The 26,602-nt window shown below is 47.2% G+C and overlaps 2 protein-coding genes across 7 annotated transcripts; one reads left to right on the plus strand and one right to left on the minus strand.

Annotated features, from left to right (window-relative positions):
• Window positions 1-7,459, minus strand: LOC144604020 (winged helix repair factor 1-like). Of its 2 annotated transcripts, XM_078418034.1 has the most exons (7): window positions 7,055-7,458; window positions 6,025-6,141; window positions 5,178-5,323; window positions 3,749-3,984; window positions 1,307-1,404; window positions 895-1,042; window positions 1-364 (listed from the first exon to the last, which is right to left on the minus strand). In XM_078418034.1, the coding sequence occupies exons 2-7, from the start codon at window positions 6,137-6,139 to the stop codon at window positions 319-321; spliced, it is 789 nt and encodes a 262-aa protein (XP_078274160.1). In that variant the 5' UTR covers window positions 6,140-6,141; window positions 7,055-7,458; the 3' UTR covers window positions 1-318. The 2 variants fall into 2 exon arrangements, with proteins under 2 accessions (XP_078274160.1, XP_078274161.1); XM_078418035.1 differs by lacking the exon at window positions 1-364 and having other exon boundaries at window positions 906-1,042; window positions 1,213-1,404; window positions 7,055-7,459.
• dxo (decapping exoribonuclease) lies at window positions 7,335-26,306 on the plus strand. 5 transcript variants are annotated; one of them, XM_078418032.1, is made up of 8 exons: window positions 7,335-7,584; window positions 11,428-11,631; window positions 11,813-12,295; window positions 13,682-13,908; window positions 16,111-16,330; window positions 19,959-20,094; window positions 21,629-21,723; window positions 23,575-26,306. In XM_078418032.1, the coding sequence occupies exons 3-8, from the start codon at window positions 11,850-11,852 to the stop codon at window positions 23,729-23,731; spliced, it is 1,281 nt and encodes a 426-aa protein (XP_078274158.1). In that variant the 5' UTR covers window positions 7,335-7,584; window positions 11,428-11,631; window positions 11,813-11,849; the 3' UTR covers window positions 23,732-26,306. The 5 variants fall into 5 exon arrangements, with proteins under 5 accessions (XP_078274158.1, XP_078274154.1, XP_078274157.1 ...); XM_078418028.1 differs by lacking the exon at window positions 7,335-7,584 and adding an exon at window positions 7,711-7,837; XM_078418031.1 differs by lacking the exon at window positions 7,335-7,584 and adding an exon at window positions 7,727-7,821.
• The last annotated feature ends 296 nt before the right edge of the window (window positions 26,307-26,602 follow it).

A 26,602-nucleotide genomic window follows, 5' to 3' on the forward strand; every position in this document is an offset into this window, starting at 1 on the left:
TATTTCATCAAAATAAGCAGAAAACTAAAATTACTGTGATTTAATTACAATGAATCTTAAAAGGAAACTGATTTAGAGATATTTCATATAAATATATCTTATTTTGATTTCATCAAATTGGCATTTAATTAAAGACCACAACATTTAATTCCTTCTTCAGTCATTGTAACAGGCTGTTCATTTGACATTCCACGGAGCACCCTTTATCCCTCCTTTCACAAGTGCTTTCCAGTTTCCATCGCTTTTCCGGGTATCCATAACATCCTTGCCAAGTGCATCTGTCCCTCAGGAATGGTCCAATTGTGGGTTTGCTAATGGTCAGGTGTTTTTTAAGCGCAGTAAAGTTCCACTGGACGTGGGGATGCTGTGAACAAAAATTTCACTGTCACGGGCTGGAAGATGCTGCACAAGAGATAGAAGCTGAAAGGGTACAAAGTGCTGGAGTAACTCAGTGGGTCAGGCATTACCTATCCATATTCCCCAGAGATGCTGCCTGACCCACTCAGTTACTCCAGCACTTTGTGTCTTTTTTTGTAAACCAGCAATCTGTAGTTCCTTGTATCGACAGAGAGAAGCTGAATAGTTTCAACTTGGGTCAGTGGTTGAAACATTTGAACAAAGAAACATCTTTCAGATTTTTGGGTGGCAATTTGTGTTGTTTGTTGCATATTATTGCATCATTGTACACGTTAACTACATAAAAATCTGTTTACATAATGCATTATTTGGTAAATGAAATTGTTGTTTAATTGGAAAAATAACTAATGATATTAAAATTTCAGAAGTTTTGTTCAAATGCAAATGCAAAGCTAGCCTAACATCTGGTGAGCTCCTCACAGATTTTACACACTGATTTAACCAGCAGAGGGGCAGTGACGGGTGCAGTTACTCTACCATTTCACCAGCTCTGCTCCAACAATGTCGTGGACGTGGTACTGGATCCCCAGCTTCACCGCGTTCGTTACTTTCCGAATTTCCAGCTCCGACTGTAACACTTCATTGTACTTGGATTTCCGGATCATCCCAAGGACAGTCTTACGACCTGCGATGTGCAACCAGAGGGGTTGTGCTTTAAACGATAGACAACTAACAATGGCCAGGAGCAACTCACCAAACCCCTACCCCGACCACCCTCTATCTCCCTCTCACATTTTCTCCTCCTTCTCTCCCTCATCCCCTCTTCCCCCTTCCTCTGCCTCCTTTCTTACTCACCCCTCTCCCTTCCACAGATGCTGACTGACCCACTGAGTTACTCCAGTGCTTGGTGGGTTTTTTTCGGTCTCTCGTGTGCTGTGATGGGGAGTACCTTTCACAAAGTATTTCACAAATCGGCCAGCGCCCGGAATAGCAAGCCACCAGCTCCCCACATCACGCACCGTCAGTACACCAGCATTCACCAGCTGCCTGTGGAGGACAACCAGAATACTGAAGTTAGAAAATAGAAGTAACTAACTTAATTTACTGGACGCCAAAGTGAAGAGTATGAACAGAGAACTGTAGGCCAGTTCAATAGTGGAAAACAGAGACGCGTAGGCTGTGTATATAGTTTTTGGACCACCACACACTGTGCGCAAAATGACATCCTACAGTCCCAGCTGACTAAGTTGTTGGAGCGTGTGTGAAGAAGGAGAAAGCAGGATCAGAAATATATGGTCAGAGAACAGCTTCTTCCCCTCTGTTATCAGCCTTCTGAATAATCCTTCCATAAGATAGGGTACTTCATTGTGGACATTGGAATTTTTATCTGGATTGGTAACACTAAAAAGTGGAGAAACTATATTCTGCTAAAAAAGACAGAATGCTGGAGTAACTCAATGGATCACTAGACAATAGGTGCTGGAGAAGGCCATTTGGCCCTTCGAGCCAGCAACACCATTCAATGTGATCATGGCTGATCATTCTCAATCAGTACTCCGTTCCTGCCTTCTCCCCATATCCCCTGACTCCGCTATCCTTAAGAGCTCTATATAGCTCTCTCTTGAAAATACTCAGAGAATTGACCTTCACCGCCTTCTGAGGCAGAGAATTCCACAGATTTACAACTCTGACTGAAAAAGTTTTTCCTCATCTCCGTTCTAAATGGCCTACGTTCTTAATCTGTGGCCCCTGGTTCTGGACTCCCCCAACATTGGGAATATGTTTCCTGCCTCTAATGTGTCCAACCCCTTAATAATTTTATATGTTTCAATAAGTTCCCCTCTCATCCTTCTAAATTCCAGTGTATACAAGCCTAATCGATCCAGTCAGGTAGTCAACATGGATAGGCGACGGGGTTTCAGGTCTGGACCCTGCCTCAGACTCATATTCTGCACCCTGATATGTTTCTCTTCCTGTTGTACATGTTTGGTTTGATTGTAATCATGTATAGTATTATTGCAAGCAGAGTGGCGCAGCAGTAGAGTCGCTGCCACACACCAGCCGGAGACCTGGGTTCGATCCTGACTACCGGTGGTGTCAGTGTGTGGAGTTTGCATGTTTTCCCTGCGACGATGTGGGTTTCTTTTAGATGCTCCGGTTTCCTCCCACATTCCAAAGACGTGCAGGTTTGTTACTTAATTGGCTTCTATAAACTGCCCCCAGTGTGTAGGATGCGAACTGGGATAACATAGAACTAATGTACGGATGATCGATGGTCAGTGCGGGCCCAGTGGGCCAAAGCGCCTGCTTCCACCCTGCATCTCTAAACCGCACTAAACTAATCTCATTTGGTTGGATGACTCGCAAACAAAAGCTTCTCACTGTCCTAGTGCATCAGTCACTGAAAGGAAGCATGCAGTCCTTGGGACAACAGGCATTGAAGAAAGCCAATGGAATGTTGGCCTTCATAACAAGAGGAGTTGAGTATAGGAGCAAAAAGGTCCTTCTGCAGTTGTACAGGGCCCTAGTGAGACCGCACCTGGAGTACTGTGTGCAGTTTTGGTCTCCAAATTTGAGGAAGGATATTCTTGCTATTGAGGGCGTGCAGCGTAGGTTTACTAGGTTAATTCCCGGAATGGCGGGACTGTCATATGTTGAAAGACTGGAGCGACTAGGCTTGTATACACTGGAATTTAGAAGGATGAGAGGAGATCTTATTGAAATGTATAAGATTATTAAGGGGTTGGACACCTTAGAGGCAGGAAACATGTTCCCAATGTTGGGGGAGTCCAGAACAAGGGGCCACAGTTTAAGAATAAGGGGTAGGCCATTTAGAACTGAGATGAGGAAAAACGTTTTCAGTCAGAGAGTTGTGAATCTGTGGAATTCTCTGCCTCAGAAGGCAGTGGAGGCCAATTCTCTGAATGCATTCAAGAGAGAGCTAGATAGAGCTCTTAAGGATAGCAGAGTCAGGGGGTATGGGGAGAAGGCAGGAACGGGGTCCTGATTGAGAATGATCAGCCATGATCACATTGAATGGCGGTGCTGGCTCGAAGGGCCGAATGGCCTCCTCCTGCACCTATTGTCTATTGTACCTTGGTACGCGTGACAATAATAAACTTCATTTCACTTTTAAATTCCACCAATTTTATTTGCTCATGGAAAGTGGCTTTTCCTCCTGTGAGACGCACTTTGGGAAGTCCCGAGATCGTGCAACCTCTACAGAAATCTACAGGAGGCAGAAATTAAGCCAAGTGAATTGTTTTCCTTTGGTTATTGGAGATGCTCTGGTTTGTCTTTCTGCCTCCTGTCACCTGGGGTCAAGGTACTTCAGTGCTGCATTGCCTCGCATTTCGGTGCTGCAGCACCTTGCATTTTTTGGGGCACTCACGTTATTTCTTGGTCCCGAAAGGAAAACTCCTTGAGCATTTGCTCCTCAGAGAAGCCCATGTCCATGCAGGCACTGAGCACCGTCTGCAGAAACCTCTGCACCGTCTCTGCAGTCTCGCTCGCCGCTGTCACTGCCAGAACTTTACTCTTGTAGTCCTCACTGAACACGACCCCAAACACGTCCGTGTCAAACCCAAACTGGAAAATTCGAACGGCTCCCATGTCCTTCATCTCATTCTGACCAAGAGAGTGAAGACAACAGACTTTCAATTCATTCATTTTACAAACAAACCCCAAAATACAGGCAGATGCCTTTCCAAAACACATCATGCAAGGTGTTACTTAAGACAATCAACCCATGGCAAAATATGCAGGAATGGGGCTTGCTCCCGAGAGATGATAACCTTATTTTATAATAACGGATAATTAAACATAAAGTAGGACAGAGAAGGAGCTTCAGATACTGGAATCTTGAAGAAACACAAAGTGCTGGAGGAACTCAGCAGGTAGGCAGCATCTGTAGAGGGAGTGGACTTTTCAGGTCTGGAACCTTCTTCAGACTTTCGTAGTGTCCCGACTCGAAACATCATCTGTTCATTCCCTCCATTGATGCAGCCTGACCCGCTGAGTTCCTCCAGCACGTTGTGCTTTACTCAAGTAATGCAATTAACAATATTATTCACGGGTGAGGCATTTTTTTCATCTGCTCCTTGCACACTTGGGCAGTTTTTTGAGGCCTCTGGGCAATTTATCACCTGCACCTCCAACATTGTCTTCTGCATTTGGTGCTCCCGATGTGGCCTCCTCTTCAATCAGTGAGACCAAGCACAGACTGGCCAACCGCTTTGCACAGCACCTGGACTGTCTGCAATGGCCACCCGGAAATCACCATCAAAGCCATTTCATAGAGTCATAGAGTGATACAGTGTGGAAACAGGCTCTTCGGCCCAACGCCCACACTGGCCAACATGTCCCAGCTATACTAATTCCACATGTCAACATTTGGTCCATATCCTTCCAAACCTGTCTTATCCATGTACCTGTCTAAATGCTTTTTAAATGTTGGGATAGTCCTTGCCTCAACTACCTCCTCTGACAGCTTGTTCCATACATCCAACACCCTTTGATGTGAAAAGGTTACCCCTCAGATTCCTATTAAATCTTTTCCCCTTCACCTTAAACCTATGTCCTCTGGTCCTCGATTCACCTACTCTGGGCAAGAGACTCTGTGCATCAACCCGACCTATTCTTCTCATGATCTTATACACCTCTTTAAGATCACTCCTCATCCTCCTGCGCTTCAAGGAATAGTCCTAGCCTCACCTGTTGCTGCCTGTCCTGCTGAGTTACTCCAGCATTTTGTGTCTATCTTCAGTATAAACCAGCATCTGCAGTTCCTTCCAACACATTGCTTCAGAGGCCCGACTTACCAGCTGCCGATCGACCGTGGTTTTGTCTTTAACAATGCTGTAAAGTTGATGCTTCAGAACAATGGGCGGTAGGGAATCATCAAATAACTTCCGAGGAAACAAGGATGCCAGCAAAATCAGCGCAGCTTTAGTATCGTTTGGCAAACCTGCAAAATCGCAAAGTTAAAGAATTCCCATGCTTTGGCCCTTTACAAAAACATTTAAAATATATTTAAAAATGTCACTGAAACAATCTCACTGGAAGCCGATATACTGTTTAGAAAGACCCGCAAAATATTAAGCGTTTTCTTTTGACTGCCATAAACTCTACAAACGTTTCACAAAACTCGACTTTCTATCAATAGTTTATGGACTGATGGCTCCATCCCCATCGGATAGACATAAAAACCGGCGTGACTCAGCAGGACAGGCAGGATCTCTGGAGAGAAAGAATGGGTGACGTTTCGGGTCGAGAGCCTTCTTCAGATTGAGTTTGTATGTTCTCCCCGTGACCTGTTTGGGTATTCTCCAAGATCTTTGGTTTCCTCTGACACTCCAAAGATGTACAGGTATGTAGGTTAATTGGCCTGATAAATGTAAAAATTGTCCCTAGTGTGTGTAGGATAATGTTAATATGCGGGGATCGCTGGTCGGTGCAGACCCAGTGGGCCGAAAGAGCCTATTTCCGCGCTGTATCTCTAAACTAAATTAAAAATAAGGATCCACTGTTCCTTCTCTCCAGAGATGCTGCCTGTCCCACTGAGTTATTCCAGCATTTTGTGTCTACCTTCGATTTAAACCAGCATCTGCAGTTCTTTCCTACACAATGAAATTAAAAGAGTAGATTTTTTCAAATTAACATGGTTACCTTCATAATTTTCTGTTTCTTTTTTTTCCAATGAATTAAATGCATCTACGATCCCAGATTTACGCCTTTTAACCTGCCGGAATATGTCTGGTATAAGGTTTCTCTTTCGGTTCATTGCTGAAATAAAAAAAACAAGTGGCAATTGAGAAACCACAATGTCACCTTACCTTATCCATAGCCGATTCAAAACTTTACATCACCCTCTCCCTTGGTGCAGCAGGGCAGTTGATAGGTAATTATATGCCCATGTCTGGACCACATCAGAATGTTTCCTCTTGTTGGAAAATTCAGAACCAAGACTACTGTTTAAAAATGGCAGGTCACCCATTTTAGAGAGCCGAGTTTTCTTTTCTCAGATGATTGAGACTTTAGAACTCTCTCCTCAAAGGACAGAAGCAGTGGTTTTGAATATTTTTAAAGTAAAGGGAAAGAATGGGGTGACAGGTAACTACGGGTGGAGAGGAATGCAGTGTCAAGATTACAATCATATCACTCATGATCTTATTAAATAGAGGCACAAGGAACTGTAGATACTGGACATGTAAGCCAAAAACCAAGCTGTTAGAGGAACTCAGCAGATCTGTGCAATGAAAATAAGCACATGACATTTCAGGACTCTTCCTCATGGAGAAGAGGGGAGATAGCAGATGGAAGGATTGTGCAGAAGTCAGATAACAGAATGGCAGAGGCTGTTCTCGAGTCTGGTGGTGCGTGCTTTCAAGCTTCTGTATCTTCTGCCGCATGGGAGCAGGGAGGATACCCAGCTTCCAGCTCCTTGCCCGTACACACATACCTTTCCATCCACCCTTCTTCATGCACTCATCTCCCACCCCTTCCTATGCAGGGTCCCCCATTTTTCATCATTCTTCCATGTTCCCTTCCACCCACCATCCCTCCGGCTCTGCACTCCCCTGTTTCTTCCACTTGTCTGCTCCACTGATTACTGCCAGCCTTGATTACTGCCAGCCTTGGTTACTATCTCCACTGTCTCATTTAACTCATCTCCATATAAACCCTCCCCACCACTCACCTGTATCCACCTATCACTTGTTTCGCCCCAAAGATAGACACAAAGTGCTGGAGTAACTCATCAGATCACGTAGCATCTCTGGAGGACATGGATAGGCGACGTTTCGGGTCGGGACCCTTCTTCAGACTTTTGTCCCGCCCCCACCTCTCTTTTCCACCGTTCGCCCGTCCAATCCCTCCACAGGAGCTGCCCGACCCGCTGACCTCCTCCAGCGCTGTGTGTTTGGCTCAGGGCGAATGGCAAGGGGATGAAATGTTCTGATGTTCGTAAACGGTACAGTTGTGGCCGAGCGAACCCCCTCGTCGATGCGACCGGCAACTGCAGGCGGGCGGCTGCTGTCTGTCTCTCTCTCGCTCTCTCTCTCTCGCCCCCCCCGGCCGGACCTGCCAGAGCGGCGGCGGTTACGCAATCTCTCCGCGACACAACCTCTGACGCGCGTGGATGACGTTACTGCGCGTCCTTTAAATCTCGCCGGGTCGCGATATATCTTTTTATTTGAACTAAACACAAATCCTTTGAGTTTTTAGCGGGTTAGTTACTCGAGAACTTCGCATTTTCGTTTATAAAGCAATAAGTGCAATTTGTTCGCCTCCATTTATCTTATTTTGGTCTGTTCCTGGGATGAAGCTCCGGTGCGGGGATGGTCTCTCCGGACGGATCTGTTTCCGGTGGCGGGAATCGCCCGTCTGTGGCTCCGGGGAAAAGGCTCTGCCCGTCGCCGCCGCGTTACTGACGCAGACGCGCGATGAAAGGCCAGCTACTCCTCTGTTAGTGAGCGAGAAGGTGCGAGAGGAGGTCGCGAAACCTCACACGAGTCCGCCATTTGTGCTCGGGGAGAGTTAAAGCTGAGGGAACTGAGCAGGTCCCATCGTGAAACCCCTCCGGCTGGCGAGATGGCAAAGGTTCCGCCTGGCAGTGAATGTGTCCCCCCTCCCCTGACAGATATTCCCGGCCCCGACCCTCTCGGCCCAGTTTCTCCTCTGTCCTGCTCGCTACAGGAGGAACAGTGTCCCAGGAGGGCAGATTGGAGAAGATTTACTGGGTGAAAGGCAAGAAGAAAAAAACTCAACAGGTGGCACTTAAGATGCTTTTAGACAGGCAACGGATATGTTGGGAATGGAGGGATATAAATCAGGTTCTGGTTGAATCATGTGCGTGCAGAGGAGATTATTTGAATTTGGCATTGGGTTTGGCACGGACATTGAGGGACGAAGGGCCTGTTCTATGCCTGCTTCCAGCGCTGCTGATTCGGCAAGACAGAACCATACTCTCCCTGCGGTTTGTGGGGCCTGTGGTTGTCTAGACATCAGTGCAGCCTGGAATCACCTGTGTGAACAAAGAAGTTCATCTGGTGCTGATTTTGTTTGAGTAAGATGTTAAATTAAGGGGAAGGTACATTAGGGTGGTGCAGGTGGTAGAACTGCCGTGTTCATTTCTGACATTGGGTGTCTGTCTTGATTTTGCACATTCTTCCTGTGAATGCGTTGGTTTCCTCCCAAGCCCCAAAGACATGCAGGTCCGTAGGTTAATTAGCATCTATAAATTCCCTTATGTGTCGGGAGTAGATGCGAAAGCAGGATAACAGAATTAGTGAGAGTGGGTGATTAATGGTCAGCAAGAGCTCAGTGGGCCAAAGGGCCTGTTTCCATGCTGTATCTTTAAAACTTAAAACTGTTTGGTTTTGGAGTTGTGGCTGTTTGCTGTGTATAGTTTGGTTACTGCATTTTGTAATTACACTTGATTGTATGTGCTTTGTAATGTCTATAGAGGCACATGAATAAAGTTTCATTAAGATTTCCCGGAGTAATTTTGTTAGAATTGTACAGAACTTTAAGTTGCAGTGTGGGATTTGTCACTTCTTTTGATAACATTGTGAAGGTTCTGCAGTAATTAAGTCAATAATGAAACCTGGCATCACAATGTATGGGATAGGATGTGGAGGAAAGAACTGCAGATGCTGGTTGAAATCGAAGGGAGGCACAATGCTGGAGTAACAGCAATCTAACTCAACAATGCTGGAGGCAGCATCTCTGGAGAGAAGGAATGGGTCTACCACAATGTATGGGATCATTTAATGTCTCGCTCATCTGGATTAGATCACAATACATAGGAGGAGAATTAGGCCATTTGTCCCAATGATTCTGCTCTGTAATTTGATCATGGCTGATCTCGTTTTTCCCCTCCACGCAATACTCTTGCCATTTCCCTGTAACCTTTGACAGCCTGACTAATCAAGATCCTATCAATCTCCGCTTTAAAAATACCCAATGACTTGGCCTCTACAGCTGTCTGTGGCAACGAATTCCACAGATTCACCATCCTCTGACTAAAGAAATTCCGTGTCATCTCCATTCTAAAGGTACATCCTTTCATTCTGAGGCTGTGCCCTCAGGTCCTAGACTCCTCCCATGACTTGAAATATCCTCTACACATCCATGCTTCTAGGGCAAATTGATGTACCAGAAGCAAAGGGTATCAGGCTGTCCAACGCGCGCTCAACAGGGGCACATATGAGGTGAGAGATTCAGCATCAAAGTAGAGGATAATTAGAAGTGAGGATCATTGTGAATGCCTCACAATTTAGTTATACAATGTGGCTGCAACCCAGTGTTTTTACTGTTGGACAAATAGATTGGGTAAATTCACAAGAGTCTTTTGCTCAGAGTAGGGGAATTAAGAACCAGAGGACATAGGTTAAAGATGAGAGGGGAAAGATTTAATAGGAACCAGAGAAGCAACTTTTGCATACCTGAGTGGTGGGTAAGTGAAAAGAGCTGCCAGAAGAGGTAGTTTATGACATTTGGACAGGTACATGGATAGGAACGGTTTAGAAGGATATGAGACAAACACAGGTAGGTGGGGCTAGCGTAGATGGGGCATCTTGACTGGCCTGTTTCTGTGCTCTATGATGATAAAATGTTACAGATGCTGGAAATCTAAGATATAAATGCTCAGCACGTTGGGAGAGTATCTGCACAGATGCTGTGTGACTTACTCAGTGCTTTCTGTTTTTCTTCTCTCTTTTTTTTAAATCTTTTCAACCACATTGTTTTAAACAATTCATTATATTTAATGCAAAAGTTAATCGTGGTAGAATGGGAAAATTGCATCTGTCTGGAGATTTATTAATGGTCACTTCCCAAAATGAATAATACCAAATAGGGAGATTTATAATTAAATAAGACAGAAAATCTTAAACATACTGAGGTCTTGCAGCAGCTGTGCAGCGAGAGCACATCACAGTTAATGTTTCTGGACAAATAACTTTAATTAGAAATGGTTTTGACCCATGCCAGGCTGACAATTGATTACCTGTTCACACTAGTTCTATGGTTTCCCAGATAGATTCCAGGTGCTGTTCTCCTATTCTGGCCCTCCTGCACTTGCATGGGTTTAGTTTAGTTAAGCATGGAAACAAGCACTTCAGCCCACCAATTCCACGCCGTTCACGCTAGTTCTATGTTTTCCGCGTTCTTATCCACTTCCTACACACTAGGGGAAATTTACAGAGGGCCAATCAAACTACAAACCCGCACGTCTTTGGAATGTGGGAAGAAACTGCAGCACTCCGAGGAAACCCACGCGGTCACGGGGAGAACGTGCAAACTCCACCCAGACAGCTCCCGAGCTTAGGATCAAACCCGTCTTTGTGAGACAGCAGGTCTACCAGCTGCGTTACTGAGCTGTATCTTCAATGTGCAGATGCTGCCTGACCCACTGAATTCTTCCAGCAGTTTGTGTTTTGTTCAAGCCTTCAGACTGCAGTCATCTGTGTCTCCAGGCCCCGTTCATTCCTCCTCTCAGCACCTGCAGTCCCAATCCAGCAGGAACAGTCTCATTTTCCCCGTTCGCCCCCTTCCCCAGCAATATTGAGGTCTGTTGTAACTCACTGCAAGAAAGTACCCTAACATGCAGAGCATCTTGCTCTGATTGCCACGGTACCAGCTCATCTAATTCACCAAGAGATTTCCCTTGCTGAAATGCAATGGGTTGAAATTGTGTCACATGGAGGTAAAAAATTATTTAAATGTAGACTTTACTTCAGAAATACAGCGTGGAAACAGTCCCTTTGGCCCACTGAGTCCGTGCCGACCAGCGATCGCACTGTACACTAGTACTATCCTACCAAACTAGGGACAATTTACAATTAACAGAAGCCAATTAACCTACAAACCTGTACATCTTTGGAGTGTGTGAGGAAACCGAAGCATCCGGAGAAAACCCACGCGGTCACAGAGAGAACGTACAAACTCGGTACAGACAGCACCAGTAGTCAGGATCGAACCTGGGTCTCTGATACTGTAAGGCAGCAATTCTACCACTGTGTCACTGTGCTGCCCTAATGTTTAATTGGGTTCTGTTCTATTTTGTAGGATAAACTAACGTGGGTTTGACGCTTTGACTCTGACGACGCTGTGCCAAGACTGATACTGATGACAGCTGGTGGGCACAGCCCATCTCCCAGAATTCCCAGTGCAAGGACACGCTGTTGAGTCGGGATGATCCACTGGGAGGACCACGCGTTGTCTTTCCCAGAGGGAAGTAAAGGCCATCAGCAGTAGGGAGCCATCGCTGAGGTAAAAGCAGAGGGACTGAAAGTACGAGAGACCAGCCCTCCTCCTGCGACCACAGAATCGAACCCGGGTCTCTGGAGCTGTGAGGCAGGGGCTCTACCACTGCTGCTGAATGTAATATATATGGAACTTGATATTGCTGATTTCTATTGACTAATATTTGATTGGTTGCATTTGTTTGTAGCTTACGGGCATCCAGTTTTTAATCAGGCGGCGAGGAGATGGAGAAGCGATTGGATGCCAGTGGGGATTCACGATGGAGAGGCGTCAAGCGGGAAGCAGACGATACTCTGGAGGGGCAGCGGCAGGGCGGGGGAAAACTGTGCCCCTCGCACAAGAACACGGGTGACACACGTGCCCGCGCTCTGCCCGTGTTGCCGCCCCATTATGACCTGAAGTTTCCCGACTACAGGCAGCCGGTGGAGATGGGCTGCTTCTCGCTGGATTCCCACCGGCAGCTCTTTAACGACGACAGGCAGCTGAAGTTCTGTAGGATGCCCACAGACAGGAAGCCGCGCTTCAACCTGCGAGACGGATTCAAAGACAGATACATAAAGCGCAACGACAGCGTGAAGGAAAAGTTGGACCACATCCTGAGGTGGATTTTACTCAACAGAAAGAAGTTCCCCACGCTGGCTGGAAACGGGGGCACCCCTGCCGTGACAAAGTAAGGGACAGGCAGCCGGTGTTACAGCAGTGAATCAGGCCGTTCAGCCCATCGGCTCTGCACTGTCTCTCGCATAAGAGCAATCTAGCCAGTCCCACTCATACAGTCATAGTGCTTAGAAACAGACCCTTCAGCCCAACTTGCCCACTCCGACCAACATGCCCCATGCCCACCGGTGCTGGCTCGAAAGGCCGAACGGCCTATTACTGCACCTATTTTCTGTTTATATACACTAGCCCCACCTGCCTGCTTTTGGCTCATATCCCTCTAACCCTGTCCTATCCATGTACCTGTCTAAATGTGTCTTGCGATAGTACTTACCTCCTCCGGTGACTTGTTCCATACACCCACCACTTTTTGTGTAATAAATAAATAAATAATAGGTTACCCCTCAGGTTTCCATTAAATTTTTCCCCCCTCACCTTAAACCTATGTCCTCTGGTTCTCAATTCCCTCCCTCTGGGCAGGAGAGTCTGTGCGGTTTACCCGATCTATTCCTCTCATTTTCCCTGCAGTCATGTAAACATTCCCTGGGCAAGTGTGGCTCCACAAGGATTGTTATTGCAGAAGGAACTGTGTGGTGAGAGTCTGGGATTATGGTCTGACCTGTGGCCAGACACTCTCCGGAGTGTTTCTGGAGGACATGGACAGGTGACATTTCACATTGAGATGTCACTGTGTCTGAAGAAAGAGCACCTATAAATGTTCTCCGAGATGCTGCCTGACCCGCTGAGTTACTCCAGCACTTTGTGTGTTTTTTCCCTCCTTATACCCAATACCCTGTAATCCTGCACGATTCTAGTTTGAAAGCAAAAGATGCAAAGCGCTGGAGTAACTCAGCGGGTCAGGCAGCATCTCTGGAGAACATGGACAAGTGATGTTTTGTTTCGGGACACTTCTCCAGACTCTGATACATCCCGATGTGATACGCCACCTGTCCACATTCTCCAGAGAGTCAGCCTTGGGTCAGGCCGTAATCTTAGACTCCAGACATTTCCCTAACCAAGCATTACCTGTCCACGTCCTCCAGAGATACTACCGAATCTGCTGAGTTGCTACTGACATGTGTTGTCTTTTTTTGTAAATAAGCATCTGCAGTTCCTTATGAGTATTCTGGTAAACCTCCTCTGCACCCTCTCCAAAGCCCCCACATCCTTCCTGTAATGATGTGACCAGAACTGCACTCAACACTCTAAATGTGGCCAAACCAAAGTCCTATAAAGCTGTTCCATGATTTCCTGATTCTTGTAGTCTGTGCTCTGACCAATGAAGGCAAGCATACCATATTATGGGAGTTATAGACTTGCAGCCCAAGATCCGACCGTTCATCCATGTTGTTGAGGGTCTTGTTGCTGGCTTGTGCAGTTGTCCCCTTTCTGTTTCCAGTCAGCTGCACACGGACTTTATCACGTGGAGAGGGCACCTGACAAAGATCCTCACCACCCCTTATGAGAACAGAGAGGGCTGGCTGATGGCTGTGACGCTTTTTAATGGCACGTATTACATGAGTGAGGTGGAGACTGAGGAGGCCAGGCGCCAGAGGGAGCAGCGGACTGAGCAGCAGGAAGAGCTGATGTACGGAGGATATAAGTTTGAGCAGTACCTGTGTGCAGGTGAGTGACTTGACCCAAACCTGCTCTGCCTGGGGTCAGGCCCGGTTTCAGCTCTGTGCATTTGATCAACTGAAACTAATGAAGAAAGCTTTGCCGAGTGGCAGCCGGTAAATCCGCCGCCTCACAGCTCCAGAGACCCAGGTTCAATCCTGACCTCGGGTGCTGTCTGTGTGGAGTTTGCATGTTCTCCCTGTGACCGCGCGGGTTTCCTCCCACATCCTACAGATGTGAATTGGCCTCTGCAAATTGCCCCTGGCATGTTGGTGAGTGGTGGAAATCTGGAGAGTTGATGGAATGCCAAGAAAATAGCCTACAGGGAATATCATATGAATCCTATGGGGATAGGAGTGCTCCGTGAGCCAGCATAGACTCGATGGGCTGAAGGGCCTCTTCCAATGCTATTAGTAAATAATGTTTTAAATATGTCTTGACCTCGGGTGTTGCCGGTGTGGAGTTTGCATGTTCTCCATGTGACCGTGTGGGTTCTCTCCAGGGGCTCCGGTTTCCTCCCACATCCCAAAGACATGCAGGTTGTCGGTTAATTGGCCTTTGTACATTGCCCCTAGTGTGTAGGAAGTGGATGTGCAAGTGGGACAACATAGAACTAGTGTGACCGGGTCATCAATGATCAACGTGGACCACAGGGCCTGTTTCCATGCAGTATCTTTTAAATCAATGAGAAAAAACAGCTATTTTCAGTCCATTTGCTAATCCTTAAAGGAGCTTGATGAACAATCTGCCAATTAATGGGGAGGGCTCGTGTGGGCGTATGTTAGTCTTGTCCACATGCTTCAGGGGGCCAACGTCTGCATTTCCAGCAGGATTCCTGTCCTGTGCCATCTGCTGCCTGAACTCTGAGGCTGAGAGGGTTGGTCAGATTACAGGCAGCTTTGGACACAGACTGTAAGTATTTGTGCTGCCGGATATTCTTTCCAGGATAACTTTGACACGGTGATATCTACCTTCACCACATGTAACAAAGACTCGTCTCACCTGAAGCAACAGAGATTAAATCCGTAGTTAATCTGTGCTGTTTACGTCAGTCTGAAGAAGGTCCATACTCCTCAGGGATGCTGCCTGACCAGCTGAGTTACTCCAGCACTGTGTTTTTTATTTTTGTAAACTAGCATCTGCAGTTCCTTGTTTCTATTCTGTGCTTATTTATTGATAAGTTAGAGGTGTCAAGTTATAAAAAATGACCACAGAATGTTCCAATTTCTGCAAGCCCACACTGTCAAAGAACAGATCTATCTCTGTGACATCAACCCTATTATTTTTATCTGCGCATTCTCTGTATCTGTACCACTACATTCTACACTGCTTACTTTCTCTATTGCACTACCTGATGCACTCATGTAACATAAAACAAAGTTTGTCCTTGTATCTCGGTACATGACAATGGTAATAAACCAGTACCAGCTGATCAATGCCTGAAGCTCAGGGCAGGGCTTTTCCCAGGAAATGTGATTAGAGAGATGGAAAACACAAAGTGCTAGAGCAACACTGTGGGTCAGACAGCAACTGTGGAGAGAATGAACAGTTAACCTTTTGGGTCCGGACCATTCTTCAGTCTGAAGAAAATACAGAAGTTTGAAAGGGTGCACCACCAGACTCAGGAACAGCTTCTTCCCCTCTGTTATCAGGCTTCTGAACGGTCCTTCCATAAGCTTGGGTATGTCCGATTCATCCCTACCCCATTACGGACATTGGACTTTGCCACTGGAACTGATGTGAGACACTGATGTGAGACAATGCTGGGAACTATTTAGACAGGCACGTGAACAGTCAGGGAATGGAGGGATATGGACCATGTGGAGGCACATGGGATTAGTTTACTTTGATGTCACCGTTGGCACTGACATTGTGGGCCAAAGGACCTGTTGCTGCCCTGCACTAAACTGTACTATGTACTAATGAGAAAAATAACCCCTCCACTCCACTTCATTGGAGTGGGTGATCTGGGTGGAGTCAATGAACAATCCACTTAAATTCTATTGGGAGTTAATGGGAAGGAGGAAGAGAGGAAAACTACAATGCTGAGAACTATATTCTGTATCTTCCCTTCGTTCCACCTATTGTACTTGAGTTTGATTCGATTGTATTTATGTATGGTATTATCTGATGTGATTGGATAGCCTGCAAAACTAACCCTTTCACTGTACTTTGGTACAGGTGGCAGTAATATAACTCCCCCTCTTGCAGATAAAGCAGAAGGGAGCCCGGATCCATCCGGAGTGGTGAACACCAACGAGGCGTTCTGCTGCGTGGTCCGAACCCGACTGGACGGCCACTCCCTCGTGTTCTCGGGCGAGGTGGATTGTAAGGACAACTCGGATCCGCGGCTCAAACCCCCCCAGTGCTACGTGGAGCTGAAGACCAGCCGAGAGATCTACAACCCCAACCAGGAGAAGAACTTCCTCAGGTCGGTAAAAGCAAAGATGGAACCAATCACCTCTTAATGCCCCAGCGATGCCCCTAACTCCTTGCAGACTCGGTCAATGCTGGGAGAGCGCTCTGTGAGCCCGATGAGATCTTGGCGTTTTATAATTTCACAAGGATGACCATACCATAATACCACACCACATGGGAGCAGAATTAGGCTATTCGGCCAATCGCATCTACTCCGCCATTTAATCATGGCTGATCTATTTTTCCTTCAGGGTTGGGCAATGGAGCGGCGGTGGAGTTGCTGCCTTACAGCACCAGTGACCCGGGTTTGAACCTAGTCTCCTTCATGGCTTCAGCTTTCCGAGTCCCCACCCCCTCATCTTTACCATGAACGTTCAGTCACTCTACACCTCCATCCCCCACCAAGAAGGCCTGAAAGCCCTCTGTTTCTTCCTTGACCGCAGAGCCTTCCAATTTCCCTCGACTAACACTCTACTCTCCCTAGCGGAGCTGGTCCTCACCCTTAACAATTTCTCCTTCGGCTCCTTCCACCTCCTCCAAGTCCAAGGCTTAGCTATGGGCACCCGCATGTAGTGTACGTTGAACAATCCTGTTCCCGGCATACACTGGCCCTATCCCCAAACTCTATCTCCGTTACATTGATGACTGCATCGGTGCTACCTCCCGCACCCATGCAGAACTCATGGACTTCAACTTCACCACCAAATTCCATCCTGCACTCAAATTTACTTGGACCATCTCCAACATGACCCTCCCCTTTCTTGATCTCACCGTCTCCATCACAGGAAATAGACTATTGACTGACGTCTGTTACAAACCCACTGACTCCCACAACTATCTCAACTACATGTCTTCCCACCCTGCTTCCTGCAAAGACTCTATCCCCTATTCCCAATTCCTCCATTTATACTACATCAACGCCCAAGATGAGGTGTTCCATACCAGGACATCCGAGATGTCCTCATTCTTTAGGGAAGGGGGGTTCCCCTCTCCCATCATAGATGAGGCCCTCACTCGTGTCTCCTTGGTACCCTACAGTTCCACCGTTGCTCCCCCTCCCGCTAATCGCAACAGAGACATAGTCCCCCTAGCCCTTACCTTTCACCCCATCAGTCATCACGTACAACACATAATCCTCTGAAATTTCCGCCACCTCCAACGGGTTCTCAACACTAGTCACATTTTTCCATCTCCACCCCTTTCCGCCTTCTGCAGAGACTGTTCCCTCCACAACTCCCTGGTTAACTCATCCCTTCCAACCCAAACCACCCACTACCCAGGTACCTTCCCCTGCAACCGCAGAAGATGCAACACCTTTCCCTATAGCTCCTCCCTCGACTCTGTCCAGGGACCCCAACAGTCCTGTCATGTTAGGCAGAGGTTCACTTGCATCTCCTCCAACCTCATCTACTGTACCTGTTGTTCAAAATGTGGGCTCTTTTTCATCGGCGAGACCAAACGCAGACTGGGTGATCGTTTCTCTGAACACCTTCACTCAGTCTGCCTGAGCCTACCTGATCTCCAGGTTGCTAAACACTTTAATTCTCCTTCCCATTCCCACACAGACCTTTCTGTCCTAGGTTTCCTCCATTGTCAGAGTGAGGCTAAATACAAATTGGAGGAACAGCATCTCATATTTTGCTTGGGCAGCTTGCAGCCCAGTGGTATGAATTTTGATTTCTCTAACTGCAAGTAACCCCGGCATTCATTCTCTCTCTATCCCTCCCCCACCCAAGTCGCACCGGCTTCTCATTTTCACCCAACAAACAACTAACAATGGCCTTTCCTTTGTCATCGTTACTTTTTTGCTTATCCTTCATTCATTGTTCTTTATCTCTGTACATCATCGTCTATATCTCTCATTTCCCTTATCCCTAACCAGTCTGAAGAAGGGTCTTGACCTGAAACGTCACCCATTCCTTCTCTCCAGAGATGCTGCCTGTCCCGCTGAGTTACTCCAGCTTTTTGTATTTATCTTTGGTCCTGACTATTGTTACTGTCTGTGCAGAGTTTATACGTTCTCCCTGTGACTGCTTGGATTTTCTCCAGGTGCTCCGGTTTCCTCCAACGCTCCAAAGACTTGTAGGTTAATTGGCCTCGGTAAAATTGTGAATTGTCCCTAGTGTGTAGGATAGGGCTAGTGTACGGGGATCGCTGGTCAGCACGGTCTCAATGGGCTGAAAGGCCTGTTTCCGTGCTGGATCTTCAAACTAAACTGAACATTGACGACGTTTTTGGTTAAGAGCCTTTTGCCCAGAGTAGGGGAATCGAGAACCAGAGGACATAGATTTAAAGTAACGGGGAAAGATTTAATAGGAACCTGAGGGGTAACTTTTTTACACACAGTGTGGTGAGTGGATGAAAGGAGCTGCTGGATGAGGTCGTTGAGGCAGGTACTGTTGCAACATTTAGGAAGCATGAACACAGGCACATGGACGGGACAGGTTTAGAGGGATATAGGCCAATCACAGGCAGGTGGGACTAGTGTAGATGTGATATGTTGGTCAGCGTGGGCAGGTTGTTCCGAAGGGTCTGTTTCCACGCTGTATGACTCTCCATGACTCTATAGCTTGGCCATTGTGGAGCGCTGATGGTGTCAATCACGACTGCGGGCAGGCAGACCGGAAATGACGATGGGGCGGCGCAGAATATGGCGACAGGAACTAAAGAGACTGTTCTCAGTATTTGGCAGTGGGATACTGAGCGCAGAACATACAGCAGTACAGCACAAGAACGGGCCCTTCGACGCACAGAGTCTGTGCTGAACATGACACCAAGACCAACCCTTCTCTGTCTGAACACAATCCATATCCCTTTGTCCCTGCATTGCTAGACGTCTATCCAAACGTTTCCATCGTATTTGTCTTAACCACCACCCCCCGCAGCACGTTCCAGGTATCCACTGCCCTCTGATAAGATAACTTGCCCTGCACATCTTCTTTAAACTTTGCCCCTCGCACCCTAAAGTTATGCCCTCCAGCCTTTGATTTTTCCACCCTGGGAAAAAGATTCTGACTGTCTACCCTATCTATGCCTCTCATAATGTTATATATTTCCATTAAGTCTTCCCATAACCTCCAGCATTCCAGTGAAAATCCCAAGTCTGTCCTACCCTATAGCCAATATCCTCTAATCCAGGCATTATCCTGGTAAACCTTCTTTGAACCCTTTCCATAGCCCCAAATCCTTCCTGCAATAAGTCGACCAGAACTGCATGCAAGACTCCAAATACAGCCAAAACAGAGTCCTATAGAGTTGCACTGTGACTTCTTGACTACAAGGAACTGCAGATGCTGAAATCTTGTGTAAAATATAAATGCTTGAGTCACTCAGCGGGTCAGGCAGCATCTCTAAAGGACATAAATAGGCAACGTTTTGGGTTGGGACCCTTCAGATTTCAAAGCGGCATCATGACTTCCTGATTATTATCCTCAAAGCCCTGACCGATGAAAGCAAGCCTACTGTGCGCTTCACAATCACTCTATCTGTGTTGCCATTTTCAGGCAGTTATGGACTTGGACCCCAAGATCCCTCTGTTTATCAATGTTCTTAAGGGTCTTGCAATTAATTGTATATTTTCCACTTGACTTTGACAGCAAAGGCAATCAGAGTTCCTAATCACGCTAACCTTGTCTTTGTAGATATAAACTGATCAAATGGTGGGCACAGTCCTTCTTGCCAGGAGTTCCTCAAATCATCGCGGGATTTCGGGATGACAGTGGCATAGTGGTCTCACTTCAGACGTTCGAAACAATGAAGATTCATCACTTGGTCAAGGTGCGCCTGGAATAATTTATAAAAATTATGGAATAAATCTGCAGATGCAGAAAATCTGAAATAAAAGCAAAAGAGCTGGAAATGCTGGATGGGTCAGGCAGCGTCTGCGGAAGGAGAAACAGTCGATGTTTCAGGTCGACTATTTTCAGCTTGGGTTGCAGAAAGGGTTCCTGCTGGGCACAGGTTCCGACATTCCCGCAGCGACTGCAAGTCACGTTGGCATGATGTGAGGTCTGAAGGTGCTATCGAAATGCAGAACCTTCCGTTCTCAATTCTCCCCCCCCCCCCCCCCCCCACAAAGGATCTACAAAAGATTAACAGAGGGCGGGGGAGAGGGTAGAGCTGCTGCCTCACAGCGCCAGAGACCAAAGTTCGATCCTGACCTGGTCAGTGTGGAGTTTGCATGTTCTCCCTGTGACTGCAGTTACCTCCCACATCCCAAAGATGGGTTTGTAGGTTATTTGTTCCTCTGTAAATTGCCCCCAGTATGTAGGTAATGAATGACAAAGTGTGATAACATAGAGCTGGTGTGACCGGTGTAAACTCAGTGGCTGGGCCTGTCTCCATGCTAAACTAAACCAAACCTGAGCAAGTGCAGGAGGGCCAGAACAGGAGAAGATCAGCAACGTGAATCGAAGGCAATCGATGGATTTCCAGTTTATTTCAGTTGCAGGTGGAAAGGTTTCTCCAATGATGAAACTATCTTCTGGAATTGTTCCCAACTGTACTGTGGTTTGGTGCAACTCAGTGGGAGCAGCCGGGCAGCGATCCCTCACACACGCCAGTGAAATAATAACCCTCGTGGGCAAGGAATGCACTCCCCCAGCACTGGGATCTCCACTGATGGTGCAGATGGGAAGTTACAAAGCATGAGCAAATGAGTCGAGGATGGACCAACTAACATTTGTCGGAGATCACATCTCGTTTGGGCTTTGTTATAGTAGAATGTTCCTGCAATCTTCTCTCTTGCTGCTCTCAATAACCCGGGATAGATCCCATCTGTCCTGGGGCCGTGTGGGATGGGCATGGGTGAGGTGACGGTGTGGGTGCCTTCACTGCATGTTCATCCATCGGCTTTGTGCTCGTGGTCGGGGTGAGGGTGAACTGAGTAATGCCTGCAGGGCCACGGTTGATCGGGGCTGGGATTAGATAGGACCCTGATTAGACGGGGCTGGGGTTTGATTAGGGACGGGATTGGTCGGGGGCAGGAGAGCGTTGCTGCATTGGTCAGGACGAAATGGGTCGATGCTGGGGTTTGATCAGGGGCGGAATAATTTTGCTGCATTGGCCGGAGTGAGGGTTGGTCACAGCTTGGAGTTGGTCAAGGTTTGGGATTGACTGGGGTAGAGGTTGGTCAAGGTTTGGGATTGACTGGGGTAGAGGTTGGTCAAGGTTTAGGATTGACCGGGGTAAGGGTTGATCAAGGTTTGGGATCCCCTGGAGATCTGTGGTTTGATTGTTGGACAAATACTCCCCCCCCCCCCCCTCCCTCAGCCGTCGATTAAAGTGTTGCCTTTGCTTCGCTCCCTCACAGAACGAGCGGGGTTGCTGGAAGCCGGCCGTCTGCCTGAACTTCTGCAACGCCTTCCTGTCCTTCGTGAAGCAAGTGGTAACCCTCGACAATCACCGGTACCCGTCCTTCACTGGTCAATGGGGGGGGGGTCAATGCTGGTGTACGCTGTGTGGGGGGGGTCAATGCTGATGTACGCTCTGTGTGGGGGGGTCAATGCTGGTGTACGCTCTGTGTGGGGGGGGTCAATGCTGGTGTACGCTGTGTGGGGGGGGTCAATGCTGATGTACGCTGTGGATCTCAAAGGGGACAGATTTCTCCTGTGCAGAAAGGATGGGTTGGGATTAGAAAGACACACAGTGATGGAGTAAAGCAGCATCTGCAGTTCCTTGTTTTTACACTTGGCTGGAGTCAGGTTGGGTTTGAGAAATAACCAATCAATCCAACAATTCTTCACCTGCCTAACATAAAAGAGTGAACGGTAAACACAAGGAACTGAAGATGCTGGAGTCACTCAGCAGGTCAGGCAGTATCTCTGCAGAACATGAACAGGCGACGTTTCAGATTAAGACTCTTCTTCAGACTCAAGAAGGGACTCGAACCAAAAGGTCACCTATCCATGTTCTCCAGAGGTGCTGCCTCACCCGCTCAGTTACTCCAGCACTTTGTGTCGTTTGCATTAGATAGCCAACATAGGACAATGCTAAAAATTAATCTGCAAATACTGAACAAAATCAAATCAAACCTAACCATCCGTGACGGAAACCGGAACCAAGAACCTTCTGAAATGGTGGTACAGTGACGCAGCTGATAGCGCTGCTGCCTCACAACGTCAGAGACCCAGGTTCCACCCCGACCTCGGGTGCAGTCTGGTGTAGTTTGCACCTTCTCCCTGTGACCACGAGTGTTTTCTCCGGCTGCTACGATTTCCTCCCACACCCCAAAGTCGTGCGGGTTTGTGGGTTAATTGGCCTCGTTAAATTGCCCCTAGTGTGCGGGGAGTGGATGAGAAAGTGAGATAACATAGAACTAGTGTGAACGGGTGATCGATGGTTGGCGTGGACTCGGTGGGCTGAAGGACCTGTTTCTGCCCTGTATCTCTAAAGAAAATAAGTGAATAAATTACACTAAGTGCTGGAGTAACTCAGTGGGTCAGACAGCATCTCTGGAGGACATGGATACATGACGTTTTGGGTCAGGACCTTTCTTCAATAGTTGCAATTGGTTACTGGAGCAAGTGTCCTTGGCAAGAGTTACAGCGACCGACGACTCAGCGACTGCTTCCCTGAACACTTGCGCTCACACCACCAAGGCCTGCTGGACGTTCCGGTTGCTAACTGCTTTAACTCCCCTTCCCATTTCCACACTGACCTGCCTGACTTCCCCCATTGCCAGAGGGAGGTCACATGCAAACTGGAGGAACAGCACCTCATATTCCACTTGGGTAGCTTACAACACAGCCGTATGAACATTGAATTCTCCAATTTTAGTTAACTAAACTACAAACAACCCTCCCTTCCTCCACCCCCCACCGCCTCTTCCCTGTGCCCCTCCTGGACATACCCATTTCCCCTTCACGTTGCACCTATATTCCCTCCTCTGGCTTCACAATTCACACTTCTTTCCTTATCTCACACCTTTTGTCTTCACATCTCTGGCTTTTGTCCAACCATCTGCCTACCAAATAACACCCTTCATCTGTGTCCAGCTAACACTCGCCAGGCTTTGTTCTGCCCCCCCCCCCCCCCTTTCCAAGTTTTATTTCCCTTATAATCAGTTTGAAGAAGGGTCCCAACCTGAAACATGTTCACATCCTCCAGAGATGCTGCCTGACCCACGGAGTTACTCCAGCACAGTGTGTCTTTTCTTCATGAAGGCATCTTTGGTTTAGATTCCCCTTGTGTTATTCTGGGGTTAAGATCAATTAGTGTAACAGGTTCATATTCTTATTTTCCTTTCTTCTGTTTTAGGATGGTGGCACTTTTCTCCTGGGAGCCTGGAAAAGATATTTCTTACACATTGCACTCAGACGGTGCGTATAGTTTTCTCCCAAGCTGGTACGTGGGGAGTGTGTTTGTACACTCGGGGACTTTGGGTGCTGCAGGTGAGAAAGTCCCCAACATCTGACTCGCCCTTGAAAGGAAATTGCTGCTGGACCTGCTGCCGCTGGCGATTTTACATTTCTGTGCAAGGTGATGCTTTAATGTAAATAACACAAAGTGCTGGAGGAACTCAGCCAGAGGGTCTGACAGCATCTGTGGAGGGAATGTATTGGTGACTGGGCCTAAAGAAGGGTTCTGACCTGAAATGCCAGCTATCCATGTTCTCCTAAGATGCTGCTTGACCCAGTGAGATACTCCAGCACTTTGTACCATTTTTGTAAAAGCAGCATCTGCAATGCCTTATCTCTGTGATACTTTAATGTACCCAACCTATCAAGCAACCATGGTAACTAACAGCTGTGAAAACCTGTCCTTTGCTTGTGTGCTGTATGTCAGCCATGGTTTGGAGACATAATAGACTGCAGATGCTGAAATCCTGAACAAAAGGCAAACTGCAGGAGGAACTCGGCGGGTCAGACAGCATTTGTGGAGGGAATGGGCAGACGACATTCCGGGTCAGGGTCGTTCGGTCCCATAGTGTCATCTCTCCATTCCCTGCCCAGAAGAAGAAACTGCGGCTGCTGGATTGTTTGTGACTGAGACATTGTATGGTTGATATGAACGATTGTTCCACACGTGACAATAATAAACCTATATATTTAATCGTGTAATCACAAGAAACTGCCAGACCCACGGATTTTCTCCAGCACCTTGCGCTCCCTTGCAGTTTGAAGGCCGCACAGTGGAGATGCAGCACCATTTAATCTTCACACTGGCAGCCATCTTGTACTCCAGCTGCAAACAATGGTCACCGCACATTTGGCATCGTCAAGAGATCTTGGTCACATCCGACGACTGAACACATGGTACGTTCAGATCCAAGCAATGTGGGTCGGGCAGCGTGGAGTCAAGAAACACGCAGATTCAGCAACTCCGTGAACAAGCCAGTTTAATCATACACTGCTCACGGTCTGGTCGGCTTTGATGTGCTTATTTACCTTCAATTGTTGTTACCTTTGGAAAAGTTTGCCTTTTCTTCCTGTATATAAAATGGGATTAAAATGGAAAATGGGTGACTGATGGTCAGCATGGGCTATGGGTCGAATGGCCTGTTTCCATGCTGTGTGACTCTGTTTTTATTACTCAGAGCGGCAAGAACTTTTCATGACTGTCTTGGAGAAAGACCAGCACGTTGTGCCTTCTGCTGGAGGGGTACTGCGGGCCAGGCAGCATCTGTGGAGGCAGAGGGGTGGGCACATTTCGGGACACCATGTGGATCTGATTGTAACCTAAATTATTCTCTGAATGACCCTTCTCTGGGCTGATGGAAACCTGGCGGAGAGATGTGGCGAGTGATAGTTTAGTTTATTGTCACATGTACTGAGGTACAGTGAAAAGCTTTTATTACATGTTAACCAGTCAGCAGAAAGACTATATATGATTACAGTCGAGCTGTCCACCGTATACAGATACATGATAAAGTGTATAACGTTTAATGCACGATAAAGTCTGATTAAAGATAGTCTGAGGATTTCCAATGAGGTAGACTGTAGATCAGGACTGCTCTCTAATTGTTGATAGGTTGGTTTAGTTGCCTGATGACAGCTGATGAAACGGTCCCAGAATCCGGAGGTGTGTGTTTTCAATCATCTCCCTCAACGCCTGATAGGTGAATACAGGTGAGGGGAGTATTGCGTGGCTGATGTGGAGAGTAAGTGACAAAGACTAGACGTGAATGAGAGACAACAGGGTGTCAGATACGGAGAAAAGTGAAATGTAAAGCTGGGAGAGAGATATGGGTGGCACCCCACTTATGTTCCACCCGGCCTCAAACGGTGCCTGTACACTTCCCTCCACAGATGCTGCCTGACCCGCTGAGTTCCTCCAATAATTTGTGTTTTGCTCAGGATTCCAGCATCTGCAGTTCATCTACAATCCTGGAGTAGATTCACAAGTAGAGTAGAAAACAAGATACTCCTTTATAGTCGCTGTGGTACGGAGGTGACCCTGCATATTCCTGGCACAGGACAATCACAGAGGAAGGAAATGTTAGATTTTAATAGCTGACAACCCTTTCATTTAGTAAAATGTCTCGGAGAAAACTCAGTCAAAGTACCGAGATATAGTTTAGTTTACAGCGCGAGTTCGCGTTGACCAGTTATCCCACTAACACTATCCTACACACTAGGGACAATCTGCAGAAGCCAGTTAACATACAAACCTGCACGTCTTGGGGGTGTGGGAGGAAACCGGAGCACCCAGAGAAAACCCACGCGGTCACAGGGAGAACATACAAGCTTCGTACAGACAGCACCCGTAGTCAATGTAGGAAAATAACTATGGATGCTGATATCACCAAATGCTGGAGTAACTCAGCGGGTCAGGCAGCATCTCAGGAGAGAAGGAATGGGTGACGTTTCAGGTCGAGACCCTTCAGGGTCGAACACGGCTAAGGCAGCAACCGGCAACTACCACTGCGCCACCCGTGGACAAAGAAGAAACTGCGGCTGCTGGATTGTTTGTGACGGAGACATTGTATGGTTGATATGTATCATTGTTCCTCATGTGGCAATAATAAACCTATATTTAATCATGTAATCACAAGAAACTGCGGATGCTGTTTTACTTTAAAAAGGACACAAAGTGTTGGAGTAACTCAGTGGGTCAGGCAGCATCTCTCGTGAACCTGGATAAGCGACGTTCTGGCCTTAAGAAGGGTCCCGACCAGAAACATCACCAGTCCATGTCCTCCAGAGATGCTGATTGACCCGCTGAGTTACCCCAGCACTTTGTATATATTTTTTTGCTAAACCCAATCTCTGCTTTGCTCGGGATCCTAACAATTGCAGTCTCTTCTGCCCCCATTAAACTCTTCAAGCAGAATAAATGAAGTGCA

Source organism: Rhinoraja longicauda, chromosome 21 (genome assembly GCF_053455715.1).
Source record: "Rhinoraja longicauda isolate Sanriku21f chromosome 21, sRhiLon1.1, whole genome shotgun sequence".
NCBI classification, from domain to species: Eukaryota; Metazoa; Chordata; class Chondrichthyes; order Rajiformes; family Arhynchobatidae; genus Rhinoraja; species Rhinoraja longicauda.